The sequence below is a fragment of the Ambystoma mexicanum genome, chromosome 9 (assembly GCF_040938575.1).
Source record: "Ambystoma mexicanum isolate Mex_15411 chromosome 9, UKY_AmexF1_1, whole genome shotgun sequence".
Classification (NCBI taxonomy): domain Eukaryota; kingdom Metazoa; phylum Chordata; class Amphibia; order Caudata; family Ambystomatidae; genus Ambystoma; species Ambystoma mexicanum.
The window spans coordinates 1,536,530,962-1,536,553,384 of record NC_090931.1 but is presented as its reverse complement, the minus strand read 5'-3'; the positions used below and the strand labels follow the sequence as shown (position 1 = coordinate 1,536,553,384).

Sequence of the window (22,423 nt, the reverse complement as noted above, 5' to 3'; positions counted from 1 at the left end):
GTGACGTCATCTAGCTACTTCTGGTGACTTCTAGGGGAGCCAATAGCTACTTTCTTCACTGAGGAGTTGGCAACACTGGTTCCGTGCCTCTACCAAGTTTGGTGTTCTACGCAGCCGCAGATGCAGCAGTTCATGGCCCTCGCACTGCGCTGGTGTTCTGCGCAGTCGCAGATGCTTCTGATGTCTGCCCATTCCCGAGTTCTTTGTTCTGTGCAGCCGCCGTAGTCCCTTGCCCCTTCTTATGCACTTGTTCTGCGCAGCCGCTGATCTCTTTCCATTCCCAAATCTGTTGTTCTGCGCAGCCGCAGATACTGCAAGTCTCGGTTCGTTCCGCGGGCTGGGGTTCTGCGCAGCCGCAGATGTCTTCCCACGCCAGCCTAGTGTTGTGCACGGCCGCAGATCTCTGCACATTCCGGAGTCTGTTGTTCTGCGCAGCCGCAGATGCTGGAGCTCTCAACATTCTCCGGTCTAGGGATGCACTTGTTCTACGCAGCCGCACATCTCTGTTCACTCCCCAGGCTTGTGTTCTGCGCAGCCGCAAATCTCTGCCCACCCCAGACGAGTGTTCTGCGCAGCCGCAGATCTCTGCCAACTCACCTGCCCTCCTCCCTCGGCTAGTGTTCCGCGCTGTCCCTGCTGTATTTCGGCCGCTCTCGCAGCTCCGGCCTTTGTCTCGTCCCTCGCTGGCAGCTGTTACTCGGTGCTCCGTGGAGACTTGAGAGCCACCTGGGGTTGTATATAATGAACTCCAACCCTATTTCGCAGGGAGACATGTCTGGACGCGGCTCGGAGGCGGTGAGTAACCCCCGGGCTGTTTTCTTGAAGACAGAAGCCATTGGTGCCAGAAAGGGCCGACTAACGCGGCTCTTCCTTAATCCGCCCTAGATTTGTGACCAATGATACTTGGCATTCTGGGAATTGTAGTTGCGCATATGCCTTTCACTGTAGGCCCATGTTTGGCGCCATGCTGTGCATCCTTTGGTGATCTCTAGTGTCTTTTTACTCAGGGCTCCACAGGAGGGATCGTCACCCGGCCCTGGTGCGTTTGCGATACCCACACGGCCAAGTATATGGCACTGATGTAAAGAGCCAGGTGCACATTCTCTCTCTCTGTGAGGCGGACAACCTTTGGGTGATTTCTCACAATATGCCATTTTATTAAATTTGGGATTTTCTCAAACGCCTCACTATCCCTACTCTGAGAAGGCTTTCTCTGCCTATCAAAAATGAAAGGAAACACTCTAACAATGGATATCTGGCCCTCACACTGAACCATAAAATGCACAGGAAATGATATATGCCAATTCACAAAAATGTAACTTCTAATATATTCAGTCTCTCTTTATAACCTGGGTTAGGTGCCCTTCCCGAAGTTTCAAGTTCCAACTCAGTTCTTGGCTCCTTCACTTTGTCAAAAGAAAGTTCTGTTAAACAATGTTCAACCAATAGAAAGATTTCTCTTCTTCCTTGTATAGTCATTTCCACTTCATGAAATAGCATCAGTGATGTTCTCGGTCAAGATGCTTTGCCACAACTTATATATGTCAAAGAAGAAACGCAGCTCTTTTTCAGATTCAAAGAAACAACACTTCTGGCAAGGCTAAAGAAACACAGCCTCTTGTTAGCTTTTCTCCATTCTCTTTTTTTTGTACCACCATAAATCACACCTTATCTTTGTCAGGATGACTTCTCGGCACCCCTGCTTCCACCTGGGTAACTCTCCTACCAGGTGAACTTCTTCCAGGGTTCACCAAGTTGGTTTACTCGCCTGCCTGATAGTGTACCTCATCCAACTGTGCTTCTGAAGTTTCAAATCTACTGACAACCAAAAGTTTTACAGAAACTTCAATAGTTAGCAACTTTGTGATTTTTAACAATATTTCAGAAGACGATATGCACACCAGTGTTCCTCAACACCTTCAGGTAGGCAAGGCACTCTTCCTCTGAACATTCACCTTTCAGAAGGGCAGCCTTTTTGCCGCTTGTCTTTCTGCAACATCAATATTCATCACAGCTTCAGCAGGTTGCACCTTTGTGACTTTGACCAACTTTTTTTTTTTTTTATAGCAAAGACAAGACCCACTTCAGTGCCCCTCAACACTTCAAGTAAGCAAGGCACTCTTTTTCTGATATTCACTTTCCAGAAGGGCAGCCTTTTTGCCACTTTTGTCTTTCTGTAACCTCAACAGCCAAAATTGCCCTTAAGGGTGTAATTCCACCTTTCTTCCTCGCAGCTTTGACATTGTGAGTTATACCTATTTTTATTGAACAATTACAATAAGCAAGCTTCACTTTTTACAACCTTGCATTTGCCTCTTCACTTTCTGCCCACCAAAGCAGCTTAATTGTATGCCTGTTTGTCTCTTTTGGCTAAAGACAATGATATGATATGGCATTTAAAATACACCTATACACAAGTGTTTCAAGGCGCGACGAGGCAAGGTAGGGGAAACAGAGGGAAGACAGAAACAGCAAACCTACTTGGCCAGGTGACATTGAGATCGCACAAGTGCAGGGGAGGTGGGAGGGAAAAAGTGTGGGAGGGAAAGGGGATGGGGCAGTGTGCAGTACATGGGATAACAGTAAAATAGATCAAGACAATAAAAAAAGTGCCGCCAGCTGGTGGTAAGTGCTCAGGAGTCAAGTGCTAGTAGGGGCTGTAGGGGTACAGAAACCTGGGCCCGAGATCAGAGGGTAGCCAGGTAACCAGTGCAGTTTCAGATTCAGCCAGGAGATCCGCAGGGGAGAGAAGGAGAGAAAGCAGAAGCAAAGAGGAGGGCCTTGAGGTGCTTCGGAACCAGAGATGGTTCTCCTCTAGCATCAGAGAGGCAGGGAGGCTGTTCCGGAGGGAGGCCCCAGCAGAAGAAAAAGATCTATCACCAACTCGCTGCTTGGAGTAGCGACTGACCCGGAGGGAGTTGGAGGCAGATGAGCAAAGAGCTCGAGAAGAAAGATATTTAGGAAGGGAGAGTTGAAGGTATTGAGATCCCAGGTCCCAGAAGGCCTTTTGGACAATGCAGAGGGTTTTGAACTTAATCCTTGCCACCACTGGGAGCCATTCTAGAGATTTCAGTCATGGAGAGATGTGATCCCTGGGCTTGAGGCCAAGGACAAGTCTCGCAGTCCTGTTTTGGATGATTTGCGGAGGGCGGAGAGTAGAGGCAGGCAGATTCAGAAAGAGGCTATTGCAGTAGTCCAGCCTAGAGAGAACCAGAGCTCTGGGGGAAGGAGAGGAAAGGAAGAATACCTCTGAGGAGGTGCAGCTGGTAGTGTGACTTCTTAGAGATGTCAGAGATGTGAGGAGAGAAGGAAAGTGTGGAGCCGATGACACCGAGGTTTTTAGCTTCACAGGTGGGAGCAGGAAGAGGGCCAAGAGAGGCCGGCCAGAGAGTGACAGGAAAGGAGGGAGCAGGTGTGCCGATGAGGATAATCTCGGTTTTACAGGCATTAAGGCAGAGATCATTGGCGGCACACGACTCCTGGATGGTGGACAGAGTCAGAGATGAGAGAAGGCGAAGAGGTGGCGGAAATGAGTTGAGTGTCCGCATTGCACTGGAAGTTGGGGCAGAGAGTGGCAGTGCGGTGGGCAAGAAGTGCCAGGTATTGGTTAAACAGCCAGGGAGAGAGGTTAAACCCCTGGGGAACACCACAGGTAGAGATGGAGGAGAGGAAGGACCCAAGTTGGACCTGGGAGGGTCGATCAGAGAGGAAGGAGGTAAGCCAGGGCCTGATCGGTGATAACCAGGTTATTGCGGAGTTGGTTGAGCAGGATGGCATGCTTGACCGTGTCAAAGGCAGAAGAGAGATCAAGTAGGATGAGGACACAGGGGGTTTTGGAATCGAGGTTGGAGAGCAGGTCTTCACAGATGTTCAGGAGAGCAGTTTCTGTGCTTCTGGCAGCTCTGAAGCCAGACTGATGGTCCTAGAGACAACTAACAGATTCAGTGTGAAGATTAAGCTGGGAGATGGCCAGTTTTTCCAGGAGTTTACCTAGGAAAGGTGTGATGGAGTTTGGGTGATAGCTGGGCAGGAAGGGTTGGCAGAGGGTTTCTTAAGAAGAGGGTGCACAAGGGAGTGCTTCAGAGGGGAGGGGAAGACTCCAGTGGCGAATGAGTGGTTGCAGAAATCAGCCAGAGCAGGAGCCGTGGTGTCCAAGTGGACTTTGATGGTTTTGGTGGAGTGGAACAGTGGTGAACTTGTATGGACGAGACTTTCATAGATCGGACTTGTCTAGAAACCTTGTCTGAGGAGAACGGGGGAAATGCAGAGAAGGAGGGAGGAGAGGCGGCCGAAGAAGGGCCAGCGGAAGAGCAGTGGGTAGAGGCAGGAGGGGGAAAGGAAGAGAGACAGGAGGTCCTGAGTTTTAGAGTTTATACAATACTTGGCTTTAGGAATTGGCAAATACTGGTATTCCTCTTGGCATTGGGCAATGTTTGCACCCCTTTTGACTCGGGCAATGCTTGTTCCATCAAACTCACAATTATCAATGTTCAGTCACTTATCATCAGTGCTAGATTATTTTCAACTGCTTTGCAATTGACTCTTTGGTTAACCTTTACCTCCAAATCACTTTTAAGCACACGCGACCAGTCTTTCATCTGTTTACAGTGTTTTACTCTTCAGCGAGTGCTATTGCAGAAGTTCTCTCATAGGCAAGTGTTACTTTTGTAATTTCATTGTCTGACAGTCAACGTTTGTTTTTTTACTGCTTTAACTTGTGCTCGAGTGATTCTGTTTGGCTAGTTGCCTGCCTTTTGTTCATGCAAGAGATCAGAACGATTGGTAACACTCGCTCTCCTCTGTCTTGCTCCCTTTGCGTGCTGCAGGACTTGAATTGCTTCTGGCTTCGTTTGGACACACACCCTTCCTCAGTGAATGTGTCTTCGTCCCCCGCCACGCAGTCGCAGAGCTCTTCTCGCTCCTGGGACCCTCATCTGTACACCAACTTTCAGCCATGTTCTCTGGCACGCTTCTTGCTGCACAATCTGTGCAATTAGGTTCACATGTGGAAAGGAAGTCTTCCTTCATGCTTTCAGCTGCGCAACCGCTGCACTTCAGTCCTCTTCCTCGTTCTAGTACTTAGGGAATTATGGGACTGGTAGACTGTAAAAACAAACTTAAGATTTCATCTCAGCTTTCTATTTTTAAATGCAGATGTACACAAGTTTACTTAAAAAGGAGAAGGAAGTTTGTTTAAGCCATTATTTATAAGATTTCTTTCCACTGTACCTCTGGGAGTAAGGGAGATCTCAAATGGGTTTCCTTTCTTAGGATGTTTAGAGATTTCACATCAGCTTTACTCCAATCAAAAGGCTTAATGTGTGGTTCAGATGCATCCATTACATGCCTTGGTACTGGTAAAAGGTTCTTCCCTTTTAAAGACACATACTGTGTCTCATCCCATGGGGTCTCCTCACCACCCCGAGCCTTGTCTCCTCTCAGGAGATCCTCCCACAGTCCACCACTCCCCAGGTCAGGATCACGAAGCGTCTGCCTTTCCCAGGCCACCTCGGAGGAGACTTTAGGCAGGGGTTTAGTGAGGGATCCGCAGGATTCATCACAACTGTTAGCTTATTTTGTATAAGTACACAGGCAACATCAATCCTGTGAAACTCTGACGTGCCACAGGAGAAAGGGAGAAAGGGGGATTCTGTAATTCCACAGCACATATATCGCACACTCACCTCAGACGACATCCTGTAACCCCCAAGGTAGAACACATGCAATAATTCCCATAAAATAGAAAACCTACATTTCACAAAAAAATCAATGTTCCACACATGTTTTAGCAAAACGGTCTACACACACATATCCACAGCCCTAAACAAATAGTACGGACGTGCTGTCAAGGGGCTTGCAGGTAGAGACTTGCCCACAAAGCCGAAGGGAGAAAAGTACACAAGAAGCAGGAGTGCAAGGAATCCTGCTGACAAGAAAGGATAGGCAACAAAGGCAATGAACAGAAAAGGGCAGGGAGTACAAGTAAAACAAATAAGTGAGGTTCCCTCTTGGTGGAGTTGTACGCAGAATGGGGGAAGAGTTTCCCACAGAACCAGAGAAACCCCCGCCTTCTGAGCAGGTTACTGTTACTGGGTCCCACTCTGAATGCTCATGGAAAGGAGCAGCAAAAGTAGATGTCTGTCTGGACTCTAAGGCACGAACAAGGTTACAGTACTTACAAGACTGAAGCCTGTATGGGTCCAGCAGGAACTGAACAGTGACAGCCTCCTGAAACAGGAACCAGCACACAACAGTGACACAAAGTACACTACTGAAACGAGACAAAGGAAAGGTGCAGAGATTGCCTGCTGAAACCCCAGCAGCCAAACTCTGAACAAAGGAAATACACAAGGCACAAGTGAAGACAAGAACAGTAACAGAAATATCCAGGGGAAAAAAGGAAGTCCAGTGAGCAAGGTTCAGTACAGAGAACCAGAGGAAAAGCAAGAAAACTAGAATCTAAGTGCAGGGGGGAGGAGACTGGAAACTGCAGACTGGTAACAAGGAACAGTAACTCTGTACTAGAAAAGCAAGGGCAGGACTGCAGACAGATAACAAGGAAGCTAAAGTCAGGTAACACAATGGACACAGAACAAGGAACTGCAGGCAGGGAACAATATAATTGGTGGTGGAGGGCAAGGGGCTGTAGACAAGGATCAGAGGACTGCAAGCAGGGGAGCAAAGCTGCAATATGGGAAGCACAGAGGTACAGATCAAAAGGAAGGAGCGTCAAGGTAGAGTAGCAGGGCTGCAAGGCATGGAGCACAGGGCTCTGGAACAGGAGCAGGTTTAGGAAACCACAGGACACGGCAGAAATCCAAGGCTCAAGGCAATAAAGGGTGGGTAGCGAGCTCAACCCAAGAGACTTGTGCTCCTGCAGGCAGCTGCTTAAATACTGACCCCAAGGCATACATTTGTTTTCAAAAATTGATTAGCAGAGTTTGGTAATTAACAAACGGACCCATTTGTTTAGCAAATTTGCACTAATATTGTTAGTCACCAGATGTTATTGGTATCAAGTAATAATGCCCCATACGTAATGTCGCCGGAAAAAGCCATTGGCGACATTACGTATGGTGACATTACGTATGGGGGCAGGTTGCAGGGATGTCCCTTGCTCGCCTTGTAAAAAAAATAGTATTCAGGGGTCTCCTTCCCCTCCCGCATGTTCAAAATAATGTCTCAGCAAAAAAAAGTGCTGTTTTTGTCAGGAGACATTTTTGCCGGGACATTATTACATGGGTTCTAGATCGCAAGGCTTTTTTCGTGGAGTTTTTTGCCGAAAATGTTTGGGCTGGAAAAAAACCGACTCAAATTTTCCCTATTCAACCTAAGAGAAATGCACTCAACCCATAGTGACGGAGGGCAACAGATTATGCTATTTCCATAAAATGGTGCCTGTCACTTCAAAACCACTTTGTTTGGCACATTGCTGCCAACCATGGACAGTGAAACTTTTATTTGACATATAGGGCCTCATTACGAATCACCCGGTATGGAAATAACGGTGGCGGTAAACCCGCTGCCACCGTTGTTTCCATACCGGGTGATCTCGAGTCCTGCTGGCGGAGGTGTCACTCCCGCCAGATCTGACCTGGCAGGTTTAACACCGCCCGGAAACACCGGCACCATCACAAGATGGTTCTGGTGTTTCCATGGTCCCCATTCCCATTGAGTCCTATGGGACTCAATGGGAAAGGGAATTTACCGAATTCTGCCTCCGGAATTCCCGGGTCACCGGGGTTGTAATGCCCCGGTAATTCTGGGAATCACAGAGGCGGAATGGTAAAACGAGTCTGGCAGTAACCAAGCCGGAAAAACCGGCATGTTACCGCCAGACTCGTAATGAGGCCCATAGTGTAAACAAAGCCAATGTTAAATAAAAGTTTCAAACATCTTTTATAAATGCTATTCGCCCTTTATAAAATCTACTTGACTATGCGAGTGGACGAAAAGACTTTGAGCCATAGATGAGTGTCTGTAAAAGTTAAAGGTTAGCTGCATGAATGGTCACACATAAGGCTCTGAAAACAGTTTGGACAGCTGTCTCCTGCATGTGGTGATATATATATCAATCGACGCAAAGCGAGCTCTGAAGCCTAAATACAGTGTTTGGTATTGCAGTAGATCTGTAGATGTACACACTGGATGGAACTATTGATTGCTACTTTGTGTAAGCGTCTAGATGGCTTTGTGTATTCATTATGTAAGAGGCAAGAAAGAGAGTAAGCAGAGTAGATAGCATAGCAGGCAGAGAACTGGGCAAACTAGGGGGAATATTGTAGTTTATGGCCCTCTCACTGTCAGGGTACCTGCTATAAAGCAACAGGGTGATAATATAGAATGTCAAGAAGTATGGGTTCGCTCATGGGTTGGCCACCATTTGCAAGTCAATATGATGCATCTTGCCCAACAAAATGAAATATGGTTGACACTATGAAATTTAGATACACTAACTTTACTGTAAATCATGGAGATGATAATATTGATAGTTTATTTGTATAGCGCCTATACACAATGTGTTTCAAAGCGCTTCAAGGAATGGAGGGAACACAGAACAGAATCAATGGGGATCGGCAGGGGACACAGACAGCACAATGATCAACAAGAGGCAACAGAGGGGAAGGGGGGACATGGTTGAGCAACACGGGGCACAGAGAGGGGTGTGGGGATAAGGGTGAGCAGCACGGGGCAACAGAGGGGGAGGGGGGACATGGGTGAGCAACACGGGGCACAGAGAGGGGTGTGGGGACAAGGGTGAGCAACACGGGGCACAGAGGGGTGTGGGGACAAGGGTGAGCAGCACGGGGCAACAGGTAGAGTGGGGGGACATGGGTGAGGAAGACGGGGCAACGGAGTGGGTGGGGGGACATGGGTGAGCAACACGGGGCAACAGAGTGGGTGGGTGTCAGGACTGGCTTGCTGGAATCCGCAGGAGCTGAGGCTGATCCCACAGACCCTCACCAGGAGTTCCCTTCGCAACCCTAAAGAAACAGCCTCCAATCCTATGAACAACTACAGGCCTAGGCCAACTACCAGCCCACCTACTCCGGCCGGTCCTGACAGTGGGGGGGGACATGGGTGAGCAAGACGTGGCAACAGAGGGTGTGGGGGGACATGGGTGAGAAAGACGTGACAACAGAGGGGGTGGGTGAGCAACACAGAGCAACAGAGGGGGCTCACCTCATGAACCAGCAACAAACGGGGGCCTAGTCTCGGACCTTGGAGGCGGGCCGGCATTCGCCTGACGGCTCATCCAATCGACTCAGATGAAGGGGGAGACAACCAATCGAGGCGGGTAGAGAAGGCCGGCCATCTTGGAGGGCCTGATCATAACAACCCAAGCATGTAAAAGTCAAACAAAACTGTTAAAGCAGGCAAACACCGTCAAATACATCGTGCTAGCAATGTCACAGATGGAGTGTTAAACAGTAGCAATACTGTAATTATGCATTATGTAACAACTTGCATTTTAGGATTGGAATTGCTTGACTGTCTTTAAAAGAAAAAAAATATAAAGTTGACACATACTGGTCTTTTTCAGACAGAATATAGAAAGCTTAATACAAGTATCATCCCGATTACATTTGGATTGCAATTTTTTGAAAAAGAAAAATAAATCCTTGCCTAGCACTTCCACACATGCCTTTGGCACTTAAGAGTGGAGGAGATGATTACTGCTGCACTTTCTCTCCATTAGCACTTCAAGGGATGAGGGAAAAGAGGAATAAAGGGTGAGATGTGCTTTCATTGAAGAGGTCAACTTAAATAGTTAACTTTGCTACACAAGTGTGCATTCAAACCTACAGAATTTCGTAGCAAATTGCTATGCGACAGCTCTTATTTTATGCCTTGTGACCCGCCCTTTGCTGAAGCAGGCTCCTTAGCAGCACCTGGAACAGCACTCCTGAAGGTAATCGGCCTCCTCGCTCTCTGGTCCTGGGAAGGTGAAAGCAGCACTGATCTCTAGGGCTTCTGGAGATTGTAGTTCTAAGACTGCTGCATAGGAATGGGAACTGCCACGAGGTGCATTATGGGGCATGTCGTTTGTGAAATGAAATAAGGAAGTTCCAAAGCCTTGCAAACGTTAAGTAAAGACAAAAATCGGAATAGGTATTGTCCGGGAAGGTTTATGGTGATGACAATGGGTGCCAATTGATGCTTCCATGACAATTGTGATGAGTGCCTGCAAAGAGTGTAACATACAGTACATTAAAACCACATGCAATAGGGGAGGGCTGCGCATCCCTAGGCCATAAAGACATATACCCAGAAAACCTACCAACATATACACAACACTTAATGACCTGTGTTTGTGGCTGTGTAGGGCATTTTGATTTCATTATAATTGCTGCATTTTGCCTTTATGTCCTAATTGCGATTCGCAGTCTGGTTTCTCTGGTCTACTATTTCATTCTGAAAGTATTATGGTTTCTGAATGTTCATGGATCCTGCCTCCACTGCCCACATGTACATTTTCTCTGTTATCCCAATGGTCCTTTTGGTTTGTTCTTGTCATTCTGCAGCATGGTTTGTTTAAATTCTGTCACCTTGTTTAGGTATGTTAACTGCTGGCATTTCTTGCCTGTTTTAACCTATAACCTAGGCATATTCATACCCTGTTGTCCTGGTTGATTTGCTGCTATTCCTCACATTGTGTACTTTAAATCCAGGCATTTTTACATACTGCCTGGCCTTGCTGATTGGCTTCATTATCCTTTGTTAAAAGTACCTGCCTCTTCTGCACCTGCTAGGCTGCCTGGTGAGTTCATGCGTGCACTGTGCAGCGTTCCTTCCCCCTCCCTTCCTTGGGCTTATGCCCCCCCCCACCCACCATGGTGCTCAGAGGGGACAAGGGGACCAGAGGGGTGGCAGAGGAGGGAGAAGGAGGAGTTAATGAGACGGAAGGTGCCTGTCAAGGAGGAGGATATTGGGCTGAGAGCACCCCCCCCCCCTCATCTGCTCCAACTACTATTCTATCTCCTAGCCTCCCTCTTTTTCGAAGCCTGCAAGAAAAAAAGTTTAAGAAACCTCTCCTGGCCTCTAACCCAGGCCTGCTGATTGCAGATACCTATGTGAGTGCTTCCTCCAGGCAGACTATCACTGACATCCTCTTTAATGTCCCTTCTCCTGACATATGGACTCCCCATATGGTCTGTCCTTTCACCTTTCTCTTCCTCTCCCATTAATGATGGAACCAGATGGGAGGTGCTCTTGGCAAACTGCCCATTGTCTAGGTGCATCATTAATGTTCATCTAAATGGCACTATCATGGCCTAGGGCTCTCAGCCCAATAGCCTCCTCCTTGACAGGCACCTTCCGTCTCATTAACTCCTCCTTCTCCCTCCTCTGCCACCCGTCTGGTCCCCTTGTCCCCTCTGAGGTTTGTGCCCCACCCCTGTACCGCTCCTCAGAAGACCTATAATGGTGGCAGTTAGCTTCACTTAGCTACCCTTAATGCTCACTCTGCTGTCAAACATTCATCTGATACCTGCCACCTCCTTGAAGACCTTGACCTTGATGTCCTCGCACTCACTGAGACATGATTCAAGGCCAGCACTGTCACTGCTTTTGACACTATTCTACCTGATTACAAGATCCTCTCCAATCCCAGGCCAAACCAGCCTGGGGGCAGAGTGTACCTTGTTTTTCATGAAGGGGTTCCTGCTACTATTATAATGCCTATTCTTCCTTTGAATGCCTCCTCTGTAGGCTTGGGGTCTCTACTACCCTCTCCCTCGGTTTGATCTTCAACTCCTATCTATCCTTCTGTCCTCACATCTCGGACCTTGCCAAGAAGGCCCACTATCAGCTTCACCTCCTCCGTGGCATTCTTCTTTTCCTCACCTTCCCCCCAGAAACTCCATATCTGTAGAGCTCTGGTTCTTTCTAGGCTTGATTACTGCAACAGTCTCTTCCTGCATCTTCTCTTCGCCTTCTTCAACGAAACCAGAATAGGACTGCAAGACTTATCCTTGGCCTCGAGCCCAGGACTGCACCTTTCCTGCCCTAATTTCTCTTCACTGGCTCCCTGTGGCTGCTAGGGTCAAGACCCAATGCATCATCTACAAGGCTTTCTGGGGCCAGGGACCTTGCTACATCCAAATCTCTCCCTAAATAGGTCCCTTCTAGAGCACTTTGCTCTGCTACCTCCAACTCTGCAACCCGGACGCTTCTCTAAGCAGAGAGTGGGGGTAGATCTCTCTCCTTTGCAGGAGCATCCATCGGAAACTGTCTCCCTGCCCCTCTCAGGCTTGAGCCGGATCACCTGAAGTTCTGGAAGCACCTCAAGACCTTCCTTTTCTCCTCCTCCTTCACCCTCTCCCTCCCCCTGCTAATGCCCTCTTTCTGCCTCTGTGACTGGCTGCCTGGTTCTCTTAGAGTACTACGGGGCTCCAGGCCCTCCCTCCCAGTCCTCGTACTTATCTGCACTTCCTTGCCCTCAGGCCTCCCAGCTGCACTTCCCCCTTCCTCCCCGTTTCACTCCCACCATAGCACTTCTTGCAGCCCGACACTTAATCGTAACCCCTCTGCCACTTTTCCCCTGGCACTTTCTCTTTTTTTCTGCATTTGCATCTCCAAATGTCACACGGCCTCGTAGCACCGCCCTTTTCATTTCTCTCCTGTTCCCTCCCTTTTGTCTTGTGGTGCTTTGGAACACGTTGTTGTATAAGTGCCACACAAATAACCAGTAAATACCATCTAAGGGGGCACCGACACATCCCTCACAACATTAAAAAACCGGGTGCAGCAAACCAGAAATGTATAGGGACGCACACATCTCCAGAATCGTATGCATACAATACCCAGGGAGACTTAGCTGGAAACAAAGGCAGATGAATACCCGAATACTGAGCCCACTTCACGATCTCTGTAGATTACTGAATAGCAAGTGCACTTAAAGACATGTCCCTTATGAAGTTTACAGCTGGCATGTTTACCCTAGAACGTGAAGATGAGCACTGGCCGGCTGGCTGTTACTCACTGACCTTGCGGTGGCCCGCTGTCACCAACATGACACCCAAGAGCTCTCCATTCGGTTTAGGCATGGGGACGCATAAATTTGGTTTGTTTTTATCACTGGAAATAATAGAGTAACAATTGCATAGAAATGTCCATCAGTTAACACCAATAGCCAATTCCTAGGTGAAATTAAATCCTCTATCTGCACGGTAGCAGAGATGACCAAAAGACAACATGCCATCGACTGCATCCAGCAAACCAATGAGTAACTAGTTGGCTGCAGTTTCCAGCATCTCCAAAAGAGGTTCACTTGAGAGCCATGAGTAGGTCACCACCAGATGGCAAGTCTAGAAGTAGTGTCATACACTCTGCTAAGCCTGCAACAGATCCTTCTTTGCCAATAAATCTACATTTCCAAGGTACCCTCCTTCACTTTGAGCACCCCAATTATCATCCTGCACCTTCTAACGCTAGCCTTAGAGGTGACTTATATTTCATTTGGAACCAGATATCCCCAGTTTGGACTCCCAAAAATCCCCACTTTGGACTCCCAAAAAGCCCCACTTTGGACTCCTACGTGCCCTGAAGAAGCTGTCATTGGCAGAGTGGTTTGGCATTATATACATGTGAGATTTAGAGGGTCATTCATAGAAATTAGCACAAAAATGGTGCACGCGGCTGGCGCACAGTGTCCCCGTGCGATACACTGCGCCAGCCGCGTGCAAAAAAATCCTTTTCATCGCACAGCGTATTCATGGATTTTAGCCTCAGAAACCAGCCGTGGCGTAGAGTGGCGCAACGACCTTGCAGCAGCGGCAGTTACGCCCCCAAGAACGCCCTCGCGCAAGGAAAAGCCTTCAAAATCCCCAAATCATCGCAAAGGGCTGCGCTAACCCTGGACCAGTTCACAGGGCTGGCAAACAGCAAACGCCAAGCGGGTAACGTGTATTTCAGTGGTTCGCGGGAAGTTCCACACGCGATTGTCCTGTGTACGTGTGCATCAGGGGTGCGTGGGAAGTAACACACGCAAAAGCAGCAGGGTACGTGTATTTCAGGGGTGCGCGGGAAGTATCACACGCAAAAGCAGTAGGGTACGTGTATCTCAGGGGTGTGCGGGAAGTATCACACGCGATTCCATCAGGGTACGTGTATTCCAGGGGTGTGCGGGAAGTATCACACGCGATTCCATCAGGGTACGTGTATTCCAGGGGTGCGCGGGAAGTATCACACGTGAATTGCACATGTGGGTCCTCCCAGGTGTTCCCTCTACACCCCTGCAGGTGGCCCACACCACAGGGGCCTACCCTGCACATGTCCTGCAGGCACCCCATCCACCATGGCCATGCCCCCCAGCCAACCCACATGTCACCTTGCACTACTGCCCACCAACGCATGTCCCCCTGCACCCCCAGCCACCAGGGGCAGCCTCCACCAGGCCCCCACCCATGTCTCCCATCACCCCCCAGCAGTGCAGGGGCAGCCTCCACCAGGCCCCCACTCATGTCTCCCTGCACCCCCAACCCCCAGTCACCAGGGGCAGCCTCCACCAGGTCCACACTCATGTCTCCCACCACCCCACCCCCCAGCAGTGCAGGGGCAGCCTCCACCAGGCCCCCACCCATGTCTCCCACCACCCCCACCCCCCAGGGGCAGCCTCCACCAGGCCCCCACTCATGTCCCCTATCACCCCCACCCCCCAGCAGTGCAGGGGCAGCCTCCACCAGGCCCCCACTCATGTCTCCCACCACCCCCACCCCCCCAGCCACCAGGAGCAGCCCCCACTCATGTCCAACTCATGTCTCCCTGCACCCCCACCCCCCAGCCACCAGGGGCAGCCTCCGCCAGGCCCCCACTCATGTCCCCTATCACCCCCACCCCCCAGCAGTGCAGGGGCAGCCTCCACCAGGCCCCCACTCATGTCTCCCATCACCCCCAGCCACCAGGGGCAGCCTCCACCAGGCCCCCACTCATGTCTCCCATCACCCCCAGCCACCAGGGGCAGCCTCCACCAGGCCACCACTCATGTCCCCTATCTCCCCACCCCCCAGCAGTGCAGGGACAGCCTCCACCAGGCCCCCACCCATGTCTCCCATCACTCCCACCCCTCAGCAGTGCAGGGGTAGCCTCCACCAGGCCCCACACGTCTCCCATCACCCCCACCCCCCAGCAGTGCAGGGGCAGCCTCCACCAGGCCCACACTCATGTCCCCTATCACCCCCAACCCCAAGCAGTGCAGGGGCAGCCTCCACCAGGCCCCCACCCATGTCCCCTATCACCCCCACCCCCCAGCAGTGCTGGGGCAGCCTCCACCAGGCCCCCACTCATGTCCAACTCATGCCTCCCTGCACCCCCACCCCCCAGCCACCAGGGGCAGCCTCCACCAGGCCCCCAGTCATGTCCAACTCATGTCTCCCATCACCCCCACCCCCCAGCCACCAGGGGCAGTCTCCACCAGGCCCCCACTCATGTCTCCCACCACCCCCACACCCCAGCCACCAGGGGCAGCCTCCACCAGGCCCCCACTCATGTCCCCTATCACCCCCACCCCCCAGCAGTGCAGGGGCAGCCTCCACCAGGCCCCACCCATGTCTCCCATCACCCCCACCCCTCAGCAGTGCAGGGGCAGCCTCCACCAGGCCCCCACCCATGTCTCCCATCACCCCCACCCCCCAGCAGTGCAGGGCAGCCTCCACCAGGCCCACACTCATGCCCCCTATCGCCCCCACCCCCAGCAGTGCAGGGGCAGCCTCCACCAGGCCCCCACCCATGTCTCCCACCAACCCCACCCCCAGCAGTGCAGGGGCAGCCTCCACCAGGCCCCCACCCATGTCTCCCATCACCCCCACCCCCCAGCAGTGCAGGGGCAGCCTCCACCAGGCCCCCACCCATGTCTCCCACCACCCCCACCCCCCAGCCACCAGGGGCAGCCTCCACCAGGCCCCCACTCATGTCCCCTATCACCCCCACCCCCCAGCAGTGCAGGGGCAGCCTCCACCAGGCCCCCACTCATGTCTCCCACCAACCCAGCCACCAGGGGCAGCCTCCACCAGGCCCCCACTCATGTCTCCCTGCACCCCCACCCCTCCAGCCACCAGGGGCAGCCTCCACCAGGCCCCCACTCATGTCTCCCATCACCCCCAGCCACCAGGGGCAGCCTCCACCAGGCCCCCACTCATGTCCCCTATCTCCCCACCCCCCAGCAGTGCAGGGGCAGCCTCCACCAGGCCCCCACCCATGTCTCCATCACTCCCACCCCCCAGCAGTGCAGGGGTAGCCTCCACCAGGCCCCACCCATGTCTTCCATCACCCCCACCCCCCAGCAGTGCAGGGGCAGCCTCCACCAGGCCCACACTCATGTCCCCTATCACCCCCACCCCCCCAGCAGTGCAGGGGCAGCCTCCACCAGGCCCCCACCCATGTCCAACTCATGTCTCCCTGCTCCCCCACCCCCCAGCAGTGCAGGGGCAGCCTCCACCAGGCCCCCACCCATGTCTCCCTGCACCCCCACCCCCCAGCCACCAGGGGCAGCCTCCACCAGGCCCCCACTCATGTCTCCCATCACCCCCAGCCACCAGGGGCAGCCTCCACCAGGCCCCCACTCATGTCCCCTATCTCCCCACCCCCCAGCAGTGCAGGGGCAGCCTCCACCAGGCCCCCACCCATGTCTCCCATCACTCCCACCCCCAAGCAGTGCAGGGGTAGCCTCCACCAGGCCCCACCCATGTCTTCCATCACCCCCACCCCCCAGCAGTGCAGGGGCAGCCTCCACCAGGCCCCCACTCATGTCCCCTATCACCCCCACCCCCCAGCAGTGCAGGGGCAGCCTCCACCAGGCCCCCACTCATGTCCAACTCATGCCTCCCTGCACCCCCAGCCACCAGGGGCAGCCTCCACCAGGCCCCCCGTCATGTCTCCCATCACCCCCACCCCCCAGCAGTGCAGGGGCAGCCTCCACCAGGCCCACACTCATGTCCCCTATCACCCCCACCCCCAGCAGTGCAGGGGCAGCCTCCACCAGGCCCCCACCCATGTCTCCCACCAACCCCACCCCCAGCAGTGCAGGCGCAGCCTCCACCAGGCCCCCACCCATGTCTCCCATCACCCCCACCCCCCAGCAGTGCAGGGGCAGCCTCCACCAGGCCCCCACTCATGTCCCCTATCACCCCCACCCCCCAGCAGTGCAGGGGCAGCCTCCACCAGGCCCCCACCCATGTCTCCCATCACCCCCACCCTCACCCCCCAGCAGTGCAGGGGCAGCCTCCACCAGGCCCCCCTCCACCAGGCCCCCACCCATGTCTCCTATCACCCCCACCCCCCAGCAGTGCAGGGGCAGCCTCCACCAGGCCCCCACCCATGTCTCCCACCACCCCCACTCTCCAGCAGTGCAGGGGCAGCCTCCACCAGGCCCCCACTCATGTCTCCCATCACCCCCACCCCCCAGCAGTGCAGGGGCAGCCTCCACCAGACCCACACTCATGTCCCCCAGCCAACATGTCAACACAATCTAGACCCCTGGCCCTTCTGGTCAGCCTCCAAATGCCAAACACCCACCTGAGTATTGCATCCACCCACTTAGAAATGGCAAAAACATGGTATAACCACAATTGCAAGTTTGGAAATGAACACATGTCCCTCACATACACCCAATGGGTGTCAGTGAATGTCAAAACCCATATCATGATATACATGAAACCAATGAGATGATACTACACATTGAAGTTTGAAGAAAAATATGTATTAAACGCAACATAAATTGAACCAAAAATAAAAAACAATAATGGAAATTATTTAAAAAAAAAAACAAGCAGGTACGCAAAATAATGCAAAACCACAAATCATAATGCAAACGAAAGGTGTCCAAAGTCACAGTCCACAAAAGTAAATCCAATGGAAAATTAAAATCGAAAACCATTGCTCCATGGGGAAATCATAAAAAAAATGAAAATCCAAAAGTCAACTATATACAGATAAACAATCCAGGGTCCATGATCCCAACAGAAGAAATGAAACCTATCTAATTATATATACAAAAATCTGGCCCATTGTCCAAAAGGTCCAAAAAAATGCTAAACCAAAGGAAACCTAACACTAACTACAGAACTATTTACAAGGGCAGCGGGCTAGTCCGACGGCTCACTTGGGGATGTTCCGGGCCAGGGCATCATCGAACTCCAGCTCAATGTCCCGGAGGCGCTCCTCCTCCATGGCCCCGAGGGTCCGCAGGGCCGTCCACATGTTCCCCCCCCAAACTCCCTGCGGATCGCCTCGAGGCACTCGCCCGCCTCAGGGCCCTCTGCATGGAGTTCTCTGCCCTGACCATCGTGAGCCGTGCCTCTTCTGCCTGCTGCCGCTCCGCATCTATGGCGTGGCCCAACCGCTGCCACACGGAAGACACTTCCCATCCTGGGTCCTCCTGCCCTCCGGCCGATGCCTGCCCCTCCGATGTCGAAGGCCCCGAGCCATCATGGCTCCCACCACGTTGCTGCTGCGCCTCTGCCCGTGCACTGCCTCCTGCTGCCTGCACATCCTCCGCTGGCTGGGGTGCAGTCGTTGATGTGGCCACCCCTGCTGGACGTCCGACTCCCGACTGTGGCAGGGATGCCTCCTCCACCAGCCTGGCCGCACCATCAGAGGCAGCTCCACAGGGCACCCAGGTGACTGATGGGTGGGAAGATGGCACGGAGGACGACTGGCGCATAGGGGGTTCAGTTGAGGAGGGGGTCTGAGCAAGCCCCATCAAACGGAGGAATCCAGCCTGGGTGACCTGTCCCAGTAGGCCGACGCGGTCAACGAGCCATTCAAGATGACGTGCAGTCTCCTCATGAAAAGACTGCAGGTCACCTTGCATGGCCCGTTGACGCAACGCCACACCAGTCAGGACAGGCTCAACCCGGACCCGGATAGCTACGTCCACAGGCAGAGGAAGGCCAGTTGTCGTGAGCTCATCCCCTGCCTGAAAACGGGTCTGAACGTAGGCATCCCTGCTGGTGCAAGATGATACAGTGACAGGATCAGGGACAGGATTGCACATGGGCACCTCCACGGCAACCTGTGCTGCCTCCTGTCCCTGGTCCTGCACTGCACCACTAGCACCAGCTGAATCCCCACCTCCAGACCCCGTCTCTGTTGCTTGCACGGCCTCCTCCTCCACCAAACCCCCCCACCAACCTGGATGACTCCGTGCCATCTTCCCCCGTTGGGCCCTGTGGGGTCCCAGCTGCCCCTTCTGCTGCCGAGGAGTCCAACTCCGACCTCTGCCTCTTGGACCTCCCCCGGGCAGCTGCGGCCTGGGACGCGGCACCGGACTCCTCACTCCCCGACGAGATCACAACCTGGGAAGGGAGCCGGGCCTTGCGTCTCTGGCTGGCGGTGCGATCCCCGCCGCTGTGCTCCACAGCACCTTCTCCGTCCTCTTCTTCAGTTGACGCTGCAGACAGGGAGAAATAAAACACAGGCATCAGGGCACTGTACAATGGACACATACACACATGACAGTTGCATTGGCAAACCTCAGACATGGCATCACAATTGGCAACACACATGTCATTTCTACATGCACACATGAGCCATACCACAGCCACATCGCAACTGCCAGCACCATCCATACACATACAACAGCATGAGCAGGCAAAGGTGAGCCAGACATCACATGCAACACAGGGAGTGCACTACACATGCACGCACACCACCACACTTGCATGCATGTGTACACCTCAGCCAACTGTCAGTGTTCCGATGGGCATCCATGTCACATCTGCCAATCAGGCGTCCACATCCCGCTGTCACATGCATCCATGTTGCATCACTGTTGCACCCTTGTCAAATACCCGCACATGTACACAGTGCTGATACATGCAGCTGAAAACAACATACATGCGTGACATCACGAACATGCCTACTTACATACACACAAACATGTGTGCCCACACAACTGCATTTGGCATGCAAGCCTACACACACAAGCACCATCCATGTCTCACACATGACAGCCCTCGCAGGTGTTAGCCTCACGGTCCTGTACACCCCCACCCATACTCGGGCCCATACAAACAGATGTGCAACCGCCACACTACTGGCACATCACCCCACGACCAGCTTAAAATCATGATGCATGTACACTTACCGCTCGACTCCAGATGGGTCTGCCTCTCAAGGACCTGGACGTGGAGCGCTGGGGATATGCGTTCCAGGACCCTCATCTGATCTTCCGACAAGTGGCCCCGGCGCCCCTTAGCATCCGCTGCCTTCAAGAGGCACCGGGCCTTGTTCAGGGTCCTGGACCTGAAGTCCTCCCAGCGCTTCTTGACATGTTGGAAGTCACAGACTGCCACCCCCTCCGCGTTGATGGCAGTCACGATGTCCGTCCAGATCTGAGTCCGTCCTTCCTTGTCGGCGCGCACCCTTCCGTAGAGGGCATCATACTGCCCCAGGACTTGCTCCACCAGGACACCAACTTCCCTGGCACTGAAGCTGGTGCCCCTCTGCCTCTCTGGCCGGGGGTTGTCAGTGGTGCCAGATGTTGCAGTGCCCGACATGACAACCCCAGAGGCAGGAGTGGGTGGGCAACTGGGTCCTGGGGCTGGGCTGTGGAGCGATGGAATCCCAGTCGGGAGTCTTCGGTTCCAGCAGGGGTGGTCACAGCAGCAGCACCCCTGGCTGATGTGCAGGCAGCAAATGGTAGGGCACGTGGGCAGCAGGCAGCAGTAGGTGGGAGCGTGCTCGGGGCTCTGGGGGGGCAGTAAATTGGCTTTCTGGGCAGGAGCGCGGTCTTCCATGTGCTTACGCGTGGCCAGCTTGATACAGAGTGATTTGGCACGTGAAAAGTCCTGCACGTCTGCGTGTAATTCTAGGAAAGGCCCTTAGCGCGTCTGCACGGTCTGCACGGTCTGCACGCATACGCGATTTCATTGGCCCAAAGGCCCCCATGCGCAGCTGTGACGTCACGCGTATGGCCGTAGAGAATGGCGCGTGTAAAAAAAAAAAAGAGATACACGTCCGAGTGTCAAAGTGCGTAATTGGTGCAAATGGCCTCATCGCGTATGCACGTCTGTGACGTGTGTATAAAAGGTACGTGTAGAACGCCATTTCCTTGTACGTGCTTTTCGTGGAGAGCGAGTGGGTGAAATCTGTACTTCTTGTCGGTTCACACGCAATTTACTTCACTGCGTTTCCAGTTCGTACTCCCTGTTACCTCTGACAGCTTTTTCTCTTTTCCTCTTTTTCCTGGGCCTGTTTCCTCAAACAGCATTCCCTTCTACTGTTGTCCTGTCTCCTCAGACAGCGTACAATTCTTCTTTTGGTGGGGGTGTTGCCAACGCGCATATTTTTCACGCTTTTGTTTCTGGCAGACGGTGAGTCGCGAACGTATTTCACATCTGTGCTTGCCCCGTGTGTCGCGTACCCCTTCAGAGGTCATTCTAGGCTGCGTGTGACACGCATACGTTCATTCTTGTGTTTCTGGGTGCCACAGCGTAGTGCAGGTTTATTTTTCCACGCACGTGGTCTAGGAGGGGTTGCGTGCACCTTACTTCCCTTTTTTGGGGTGCCTGTGCGTTGCGTGACCCGTCATCTTTCCCCAGGGCTGACATACAGCCTTGCTAGAGCACTAGAGTACGATTACCATCTGGTACCCAACCCCTTTGACCCCCAATTGCCCAGGACAATAGTTCACATCGACTCCCATACGCACAATAACATCAGTGCCATGGCTGGGAGGCGAACAAGCCGTAAGGGTGGCTAAGGTGGGCGAGCCCCAAGTGGTGGCCATGGTGGATCCGGTAGGGGACGTGGCCGTGACTTGCAGGGTGCCCCTAGCCCCCCATGTGTGGAGGAGCAGTCAGGGACACCCATCCCCCCCCTGGTTGAGGTTAAGGTGGCTGACACCATCCATGCTCAGCCCTTGTTGTTCCAGCCCACTGTGGAACCAGACCTGGCACAGGGTGACTCCATGGCTGACTTCCAGGTCAGCAGGTCTAGGCCACGTGCGCCGGTGAACGTTGGTGTCATCCGGCCACTTGGATCAGGGGCAGCTAGGTCATCTGCTGCCCCGCGTAGGCAGGCTGGGGAGGCTGCAGGGGCAGCTGCGGCTCCATCCACCCCACCTCTCACACACCCAGCCAGGACAGTGTCGGTCCAAGTCCATCATGCTGACATTCCCCCTGACACCATCACACTTGAGCTAATGCCTGCACCAACTCCCATGCTGAGTGTGCAATCCCACACTCCTAGTACAGAGTCCACCGGGGCTCCTGCCCCTAGTGTCCAGAGCGGCGTAGGACACTCAGGATCCCCACCACCTTCCAAGCGGAAGAGGAAGAGTGCTCGTCCAGTAGAGGTTGATGCCCCAGACACAGCTACACAGCCCGGCCCGTCAAGGAAGCCCAGCTTCAATGAGGCCGAACTGAATGCACTTGTAGAGTATGTGTCCGCACATGACCGCGAAATGGTGATTGTTGCAGGA

General features: G+C 53.1%; 1 protein-coding gene across 2 annotated transcripts in view; it reads left to right on the top strand.

Annotated features, from left to right (window-relative positions):
• Positions 1 to 545: 545 nt before the first annotated feature.
• Positions 546 to 22,423, top strand: part of LOC138489464 (zinc finger protein ZFP2-like) — a 235,428-nt gene continuing 213,550 nt past the window's right edge. The window contains exons 1-2 of one of the 2 annotated variants that reach the window (XM_069617190.1): positions 546 to 795; positions 2,068 to 2,106. In XM_069617190.1, the coding sequence (XP_069473291.1) occupies positions 742 to 795; positions 2,068 to 2,106 (93 nt within the window). In that variant the 5' untranslated portion in view covers positions 546 to 741. The remainder of the gene's footprint in view (positions 796 to 2,067; positions 2,107 to 22,423) is intronic. The other variant, XM_069617191.1, reaches the window with a different exon arrangement.